The sequence below is a fragment of the Salvelinus sp. IW2-2015 genome, unplaced genomic scaffold, assembly GCF_002910315.2.
Source record: "Salvelinus sp. IW2-2015 unplaced genomic scaffold, ASM291031v2 Un_scaffold8801, whole genome shotgun sequence".
Lineage (NCBI taxonomy): Eukaryota > Metazoa > Chordata > Actinopteri > Salmoniformes > Salmonidae > Salvelinus > Salvelinus sp. IW2-2015.
The window spans coordinates 1-9,185 of record NW_019950060.1 but is presented as its reverse complement, the minus strand read 5'-3'; the positions used below and the strand labels follow the sequence as shown (position 1 = coordinate 9,185).

The 9,185-nt window shown below is 46.3% G+C and overlaps 1 protein-coding gene across 1 annotated transcript; it reads left to right on the top strand.

Moving 5' to 3' along the window:
* The first annotated feature begins 6 nt into the window (after window positions 1-6).
* Window positions 7-6,514, top strand: LOC112079639 (lysine-specific demethylase 5C). Its single transcript, XM_070442394.1, has 16 exons — window positions 7-64; window positions 504-662; window positions 2,181-2,300; window positions 2,423-2,581; window positions 2,794-2,975; window positions 3,176-3,338; window positions 3,446-3,565; window positions 3,689-3,883; window positions 4,146-4,327; window positions 4,427-4,551; window positions 4,687-4,834; window positions 4,947-5,031; window positions 5,157-5,530; window positions 5,648-5,786; window positions 6,036-6,216; window positions 6,459-6,514. Exons 1-16 carry the CDS (start codon window positions 23-25, stop codon window positions 6,512-6,514), a joined length of 2,430 nt encoding a protein of 809 aa, XP_070298495.1. The 5' UTR covers window positions 7-22.
* The last annotated feature ends 2,671 nt before the right edge of the window (window positions 6,515-9,185 follow it).

Genomic DNA, 9,185 nt, shown 5'->3' with positions numbered 1-9,185 from the left:
CGGTGACGGGCCCTGCACCAAGATGACCATGAGGTTGAGACGTAACCTCAGCAACCCCCAGTTTGTAAGTGGCCTAGCTTCAATTCACCCTTATGGGCCGGTTGCCCAGAAACGGATTAAGACTAATCCTGTACTAAGGAGCGTGATCACTGGAGATTCTGTGTCTGGGAATCCAGCCCTCTATTATCTGATCCTAAATCAGATGTTATAGATAATCTAATCATAAGGATGGAAATTTAAATGGAAAAACAAAGATCGTTGAACACTACATGGGGTGTGTGGCGAGGGGGGGTTTACCACTCAATATTAGGAAGGTGTTCTTAATGTTTGGTATACTCACTGTATATGCGCCCAATAATTTAATGGATAAAACATTTAAATTTACTATTCCGTTAGTTAGCAACTTTCCAACAACTGGGTGTAAGTCAATTCATGCTTTTTACTGTCAATTTAAATGGAGAACTTAAATTCCATCTCACTAATCTGTTCTGTTTTCTGATAAGGTGGATTCGTTTGTGTGTCGGATGTGTGGCCGTGGCGACGAGGATGAGAAGCTCCTGCTGTGTGACGGTTGTGACGACAACTACCACACCTTCTGTCTGCTGCCCCCCCTCACTGAAGCCCCCAAGGGCAACTGGCGCTGCCCCAAATGTGTGGCTGAGGTGAGAGAGAGTCATGGAGACCCACAGCATCCTGTTGTGTCAAACAAACATAATTCTATGTGGGTGCAGCCAGCCACAGTCTATTTTAACCTGGGGAGTCAGTTGCTAGGTTTCCATCCAATTTGCGACAGATTTTTATGTGAATATTTTAAAATCTGCATACAAAAATATCCCCACCAGAGGTGTTTCCTTCAGGCTGACTTTGTTGTAAATAAAAGTCTGTGTGTGATGACGTAGTGCACATAAACACTTTTGTGCGTATATTTTATGTACTTGCGTTTTCCACTCTACCGATAGTTTTGTCTCAAACTGTTGCGATAAATGGCGAACTTGCACAATCTGTTTTTTGTGTGCATGCTGTTTAGMCAAGTTTGCTGATAAAGTGGAGACTGGGCAGGTTAGGTTATATGAAGATATGAATAAGATCATTTTTATTTGTTAATTGGCTGCTAAGCACCAGTCACTAGCGCACAAATGAAGACTATTGATTTTAGGACCACACGACATGACATTTCTTGACTGTAAATGTACCTGCATTTACCATGGTTATTCTATTGACAATTTCGCAAGAAATCATTTTCACCACAATTCGTCACATAATTAATTTAAGACACAATCTCACTATGTCGAACGAACAAATAGTGATTTATAAAATTGTAACACAAAATCAAACACAGGCTTGAAGTTTATATAACGGGTGGGTCTAATCCTGGATGTTGATTGGTTAAAACCGCATTCCATCCGGTGTCTATTCCACAAGTTACCACCGGCTAAATCTTACGTTGAAATGCCTTTTTACTCTGTTCCATCTCACTGCTCAATCCACTGTCTCATCAGCCAGAACATTTATAAACTTAATCTTCAGTATAAAAAGCATCTAGACATTCTCCCATTTCTTTTTTTTAGGATTTATCCAAGTAAATGTCACTAGAAAACAGCTTATGCAAATGCAGCTACTTTGTTGTTTTTCTGGCTGCACTGTTTGACGTGACGAAGTTAGCTGTAGTTGGCCAGCTAGCAGGCAAGGGATAGAATGTTGCCAGCCAGTATGACAATACAAAATTTAGAACGAACGACTGGGTCGCATCCATAGATGCAGAACAAAAAGATTGAACGACTGGGCCGCGTGCAACCGAATGACCAGCCGGCTTGGGTAGCAACCCTAGATTTGTGTCGGGACTATATCTTGTGGAATGATGAAATAGTATTAATTAAATGAATCAAAATAATGTTTTTAATTAAAAATATGTTTATCATTATTTTAATATGTTGGTAACCCGTTGTAAAAAAGTCATAATGCCCTTTTTGCTGGTGTTTTGGAGCATATATTGACACGTGCCAATATATCCTTCAAACACTGGCTTCGAGGGCATTATCACTTAAGTAAACCAGTTAGGAAAATCACTGGGAATAAACTTAGCATTATATTCATCTGTATTTATGGTAATTATTTTCTTTGCCTCTGTCCAATACATCTCTTCAATGCCCTCATGTCTGCCTCCCTCTACTTCCCTGTAGGAGTGTAAAAGACCAGCGGAGGCCTTCGGTTTTGAGCAGGCTACCAGAGAATACACCCTGCAGAGTTTTGGGGAGATGGCAGACACATACAAAGCAGACTACTTCAATATGCCTGTCCATGTACGTAGCCCTGTACAAACCTAAAAGACAAATGCTTTACTCTGATGTGGACAGAAACTGTTATTCATTTTGATCAATCAGTTGAGTTTTTATCTTGTTAGTAACAACCTTGGTGTGTGAAGATGGTTCCTACAGAGCTGGTGGAGAAAGAGTTCTGGCGCTTGGTCAGTAGCATAGAGGAGGATGTGACAGTGGAGTATGGAGCCGACATCCACTCTAAAGAGTTTGGCAGTGGATTCCCCATGAACAATGGCAAGAAGAACCTCTCACAAGAGGAAGCGGTAACTAGCTACTAAACGATCTTCCTTTCTGTCTCTTAATTCAACTGCTCATCTCACTCCTGTAGGTCTTCATATGCCAGTTTCTCTACATGGTTCTGTTTCCCCTAATTGAGGGATTTACAAAGTTATTTACTATTACTTCATGAAACACTATATACAGTTCCTCTAAACCATTACCTGTACATGACCCTCTTCTTGTCCTCTGTCTGCAGGATTATGCCCGCAGCGGCTGGAACCTGAATGTGATGCCGGTGCTGGAGCAGTCGGTGCTGTGCCACATCAACGCCGATATCTCTGGTATGAAGGTGCCCTGGCTGTACGTGGGCATGGTCTTCTCAGCCTTCTGCTGGCACATCGAAGACCACTGGAGCTACTCCATCAACTACCTGCACTGGTAAATAGGACACTAACTACCACACACTACAGGACATGTTACAAACCGTACATGAGAAATGAATAGGCAATTCATCTGTAGATGGTTGAGATTGTCCTTTTATGTCCACTATCTTTATACAACATTCTAGATGTACTGACTGATAGATATGGTTAGTGTGACTAAAGCTGTTCCCTTCTCTGCCCCCTCTCCTCCTGCAGGGGTGAGCCTAAGACGTGGTACGGGGTTCCCTCTGTAGCAGCAGAACGGTTAGAGGAGGTGATGAAGAAGCTGACCCCAGAGCTGTTTGAGTCCCAGCCTGACCTCCTCCACCAGCTGGTTACTATTATGAACCCCAACATCCTCATGTCTCACGGGGTCCCGGTGAGTAATGACACATGTACATCACACACATCTTCATATTCTAGTGATGATCGATAATACTGAGAGAACTGTCCATGCTGATAACCTCCTTTCCATTTGATTGACAGGTTGTACGCACCAACCAGTGTGCTGGCGAGTTTGTCATCACGTTCCCCAGGGCTTACCACAGCGGCTTCAATCAGGGATATAATTTTGCTGAAGCCGTGAACTTCTGCACTGCAGATTGGGTATGCCTCTATTCCAATGGGTGTTTTTATGTAGTGTTTTCAAAATTCTTAATTTCCCTTTCCCTGGTTTTCTCTTTCTCCCTCTGTTTCCCTCTGTCTGTTTCTCTCCCTTCCCTCCCCCAGCTGCCTGCAGGGCGCTCCTGTATCGAGCACTACCGTCGTCTGCGGCGGTACTGTGTTTTCTCTCACGAGGAGCTGACCTGTAAGATGGCCGCCTGCCCTGAGAAGCTGGACCTCAACCTGGCCGCTGCCACGCACAGAGAGATGTTCATCATCGTCCAGGAGGAGAGGAAGCTACGCAAGGGCCTGCTGGAGAGGGTGRGGGTGACTAATAATCTAGAAGTTGAGCGTGTGAAAGACAGGACTATCTGTGGTTTGGTCACTGACTTCAGCAGTCAGTAAATGACTGGTTTGTGGGGGCAATTTGATTGTTGTGGTTTCTTGCATAATATTGTCTGTTTGGTTTATGAGTTTCTCAAATGTTGTGGTATTTTGCATAGTACTGACTGTCATCTTGTATACAGTGTTGCTCTTGCATGTGTCGTGGTTTCCTAAAGCCCTGTGTGCCGTGGTCTTTCAGGGCATCACAGAGGCAGAGAGGGAGGCGTTCGAGCTGCTGCCTGATGACGAGAGGCAGTGTGATAATTGCAAGACGACCTGCTTCCTGTCTGCCCTGGCCTGTTCCAACTGCCCTGAACGCCTCGTCTGTCTCTACCACACACAGGACCTCTGTAGCTGCCCCACAGACAAGCTCTACCTCAGGTACTACTGACCCACTGTCTCTGTGTGAGTCTCTCTTTCTCTCCATGTTTCGTTTGTTTACCAGTAGCGCCTCACCTGTCTCTTCCTCCTCCCTACCAGGTACAGGTACACTCTGGATGAGCTGTTTGCCATGTTACATCGGCTCAAAGTGCGAGCCGAGGTGTTTGATTCCTGGGCCAACAGAGTGAAAGAAGCTCTGGAGCAGGAAGAGGGCAACAAGATAGGTGGGAAATGCCATAGACACAACCCATAAGATAGGAAGGTAGAACACACTGTTCTAGAATTGTGTGAGTTAGATCGGTGAAAATAACAAATGTTCCAAAAGGTGTGTAATGACACTGACTGTGTTTTAACTCCAGGCATCACAGACCTGGAGGTCCTGAAGGCAGAGGCAGCAGAGAAGAAGTTCCCTGACAACGAGCTGCTCCAGAGACTCAACACCGTCCTCACTGACACACAGAACTGTCAGCAGACAAGCACTGAACTTCTCAACAAGACACAGACCAGGTAACACACTCACATGACCTAAATCTTATCTAACACTGCCATACCCACAACTGCATTGAACTGCTCAGTGACACACTTACAGTAACACACACTGTTGTGTATGTGTTTGCAGGAGGATGACGCTGGCAGACCTGAAGGCTCTAGTGGAGAAGATGGAGAACCTGCCATGTGTGATGAGCCAGCTGGAGGAAGTACAGGTCAGTATCCACCAGCTGGATCTGAGCCACTAGAGGAAACCAGTAAACATGCTGTAGCTGGAACGTTGTTAATGTCCACACCGCTCTTCCTTCCCTACTTCCTTTCATAATTCCCTCTCTCTCAGGCGGTCCTGCGTACAATAGAAGAGTTCCAGACTCAGTCCCTGGCTCTAGTGAGCGACAGGGACTGGCGGCGAGACTCCGCTCCCCCAGAACAACTGCAGGCCCTGTTGGAGCAGGGGGCTGGCCTGCCGGTCGATACCCCAGAGTGTGAGCTCCTCAAGGGGCTGCAGGAGCAGGGCCGCTGGCTGAGCGAGGTGCGGCAGACCCTGGGGCCCGAGGGTGGTGAGATGACCCTGGCGGTCCTCAGGAACTTGATGGAGGTGGGCTGCAATGTGCCCCAGAGCGTCTCGGTGGAAACAGCCATGGCAGAGCTTCAGGAGCTCCTGACTATAGCAGAACGATGGGAGGAGAAGGCCCAGATCTGTCTGGAGCAACGGTGAGGAACACATGACTCATACTGAATCTCTCTCTCTCTCATCTCTCACTTACACACTCAAGTTCTCAGGTTGTCTGCTCTTCCTAATGTCCCCTCTCTCTCCCGGTGTGRTTGCAGGCAGAAGCACCCTCTGTCCACCCTGGAGGCCATAGTAAACGAGGCCCAGCTCATCCCAGTCAAGCTGCCCAACATCCTGTCTCTCCAGGGCTGTCTGAGCCGAGCCAAGGCCTGGGTCACTGACCTGGAGGAGATCCAGGCAAGTAGAACCAACTCCTGCTGTCTATTATAACCTTATAACCACGTTCAATAGGCAAACGTTGTGCAATGTCGCAGATAGAAAATGCATAAATACAGTGGATGTGAATTATTTATTATAAATGTCAGAGGCATGTTTGTTCAACATAATACATGTGAATGTTCCACAATGTTGTGCCCTGCTGAATGTAACCCTGGCTTGTTCTCCATTAACCTCCCCTTCTCTTCCTCTCCCGTGTGTGTACTGTAGAATGGGGAGCACTACCCGTGTCTGGATGATCTGGAGGGCCTGGTGGCGATAGGGAGAGACCTCCCTGTCAGGATGGAGGAGCTGTTGCAGCTGGAGCTGCAGGTAGCCAGCGCCCACTCCTGGAGAGACAAGGCCTCCAAGACCTTCCTGAAGAAGAGCAGCCAGCACAGCCTGCTACAGGGGTCAGAGAGGCAGGGGTGGAGTGTGTGTGAGCCTTTTTTCCTAGTTCTTTCATCTACATGTGTTAAGATTGGTATTTGCAACACATTGTAATCACTAACACTTCAGGGAAGAACAGAAAGAGTGAGAGAGACTGACTGTGAATTGGGTGCATGTTGAATTTGTTAGTGTTAGCCTTATTTTAATTCGTCTGTGAAGTTGGGTCTTACTAACAGGCATCCTACATCTTTTTCTTGCTGCAGGTGTTGTGTCCGTGTGTGGAGAAACGTAGGAGAGGGGAGAAGAGACGGATCCATTAGATGACCAGATACCAACACTCTGGGCCTCTTGCTCAGGACCTGAGAGCCCTGGTGCATTGTGAGTATGTATAGATGTCTGGCCTAGTCAGACATTATGGCTGTCAAGTTTAGTGTGTTATTTTACCAGTGTCCAATGTTCCCTTTAAGCTGCACAGGGCGCAGCATCCCAGGACTGCCGCGCAGAAGTAATATTAGGCTGCGCAAAGAAGCACGAGATGAACTTCAACTTTCTAGGTTTTTCCCTTAGTTAACATATCAGTCGTTTCCTTTTACTAAGTGGAATTGGTATGGATTCACATTACGCACTCAAATGCAGCATATCGACAAAAACAAACTATGGCAAGCTTTAGTATGAAAAATTTAGTAAGCGAACATGAGAGTAGGATTTTATTGCATTAAGCACAATTAGCCCTCTACAACAGTACTGTTTGGCAATAACTAATCAGAGCTGACAGTAGGACTATATGCAACTGACCCTTGTTAATATGGATTAGCAACTGGCTGTGTTACAGGATGACGGTCGGAGTAGATTGCTTTTTTGAGATCAAACGAGAGCTGCATGTGTGCACCTTTGTTCATACCTTTGCTATTAGTTTGCGTTATTAGCATTATAGTTTGTAGTCGCATAGGGGAATGATTGCGCTCGTACAGGAGCACAGCACGTGTAATTCTCTAACATCTTTGGATAAAGCCCAGTCGGTAAAGAGCTTTCAAGGAGAAGTGTTTGATTTTAGCGCAATAGGCAGAGGTAGTATAATTTGTCTGTTCGTTATGAATAATGTGTATGGGAATTTAATGCAGGTTTTTTTTAAAATGGTTTCTTGCTATCAACCAACACATTTTCAGTCACCTCTTGTCTGAAGACAAGTGGAATAAACAGGGTTAATGTCAAGCCTAATGTTTTTTTTTCAATCTCATGGAATGTAGGCCTACATTGAATACCAGGAATGCTGCACGTATAATTGCTGCTAGAATAGCCCTTTTTAAATTATAAAAGCTTCAGTTAAATGTTATGCTATTACATTGTTTTTGACTGTAGCGTCCATGGAGGCCTACATTATTCAATAGCCACAGTAGACTATATCTCAACCACTGTCTGAAACTGGTAATTAAAATGAGTACACTAGTTTTACTGTAAACACACTGGAAGTTGCAAAAATTTTCACAATTTTGAAGGGACATTCCGGCTGTCAGTATGTCATAACCCAAATTCAAACAACTTGATTTGTCAACAGTTTTGGTTAGGGTTCGCAACAGGGACCTCAGACTTATAGCAAACAACAGGCAGAAGCGACAACTAGACAAAAATGAGCAATGACTTAAAAGTACAGCATTGCATAATCTGTGTTTCCTCAGTGATGGCTTAAAGAGGGAGAGCACCTAGAGAAAGAGGCTCTGTGGAGGCTCCGCAAGTCAACCTGTCTAAACCTAGCGTGTGGGAAGAAGTGAGAAAGAGATCAAGACATGAGCGGGAGAAAGGAGAATGGAGTGGGAGGTGGGCGGGAGACCCCATGAGCTAGACACAGCGCCTCACATCTGAGAACTGTGGAAAAGCAGAGACGGAGCGGTACACAACAACGACAAGCAGCCAGCACCCCTCCTCATCAGTGTGTGTGTGTGGCCGGGCGCCACGCCCCCCTTCGCTGCGCTGCCCTGAGTAAGACTGTCAGTAGCTGGTCTGCCACGTGTGTTCCCTTCCGCTCCCTGCCTCCTCCTCAGGCCCCACATACCCCCTCTGCTGTGGACTGGGATCAACGCTGTCCTGTGCCCGGGTGCAGCCGCTCGCGCGCGCCGCGTTCGGAGACCATACTGGCCTGCTGGTGGCGCTCCAGAGCTGCCGTCGTCGCAGAGGGAGAGGGCTTTTGCATAGTTCACAAGAGGCATCACCTGGCAGGGCGTGCAAGAGCACTGGACACCCCTAGATACAGGGGCATAGAGAGGCCTGGCAGGGAGCTTAAACAGAACAGCCTCAGCAGGAGGGAGAGAGGGGGAGAGGAGGGATGGAAGAAGGAACTGGTGAGTGGTGAAGTGCTATCAGATCTTAGGGAGGATGGCTATGATAGACCCACAGAGGAGAACTCTCTCCAAGAAGACCCTAAGAAGAGAATGAATGGCGGCATGCAGCTGGATGTGAAAAAGGCTAAGCAAGAAAGTAAAAAGTCCATCCACAATGTTACAGGTTAGTAACAACATTTGAACTCCAGTAATATAGTAACTTTTTCCCTGTCTGAATGCTACCCCCTTTACTGTGACACTTACCAGTATCTGACTTGTATCGTTACCTCGCACCCAGGTGTGGCTCTCTGCTTACCGCTGGTCCCATCACTAAAAGCCCGGTATTGATAAGCTGGTCCCTGACCACCAGCAACCCAGCTAGAGGAGTTCAGCTTAGAGGGGAGACGACTGGAGGTGGTCTCTGGACCAGTAAACAGCAGACCAGCCATCAAGATCCTTGCAGCTGCCTTTAGAGGCCAACGACAGCACACACTCAGAACACTCATACTCGGTAAGACTAGGAAACTCTAGCTATGTAGCGGGTATGTCGTATTAGCTTAACTCCTATGTGGTCGTTGAATTACAATTGTAGTAATATTTAGTAGCTCAATTTCTTTAAAACAATGAAACTGTGGAAGATACTTGTGAAATGGATACTAGTGAAATGGCTTACTGA

What these genes read in the sequence shown, in the direction of transcription:
- LOC112079639 (XM_070442394.1), top strand. Translation starts at nt 23, where the DNA reads ATGACCATGAGGTTGAGACGTAACCTCAGCAACCCCCAGTTT. An exon ending in ACTTCAATATGCCTGTCCAT is followed by an intron (nt 2,301 to 2,422) that starts GTACGTAGCCCT and finishes TGGTGTGTGAAG; the next exon opens with ATGGTTCCTACAGAGCTGGT. An exon ending in ACTTCTGCACTGCAGATTGG is followed by an intron (nt 3,566 to 3,688) that starts GTATGCCTCTAT and finishes TCCCTCCCCCAG; the next exon opens with CTGCCTGCAGGGCGCTCCTG.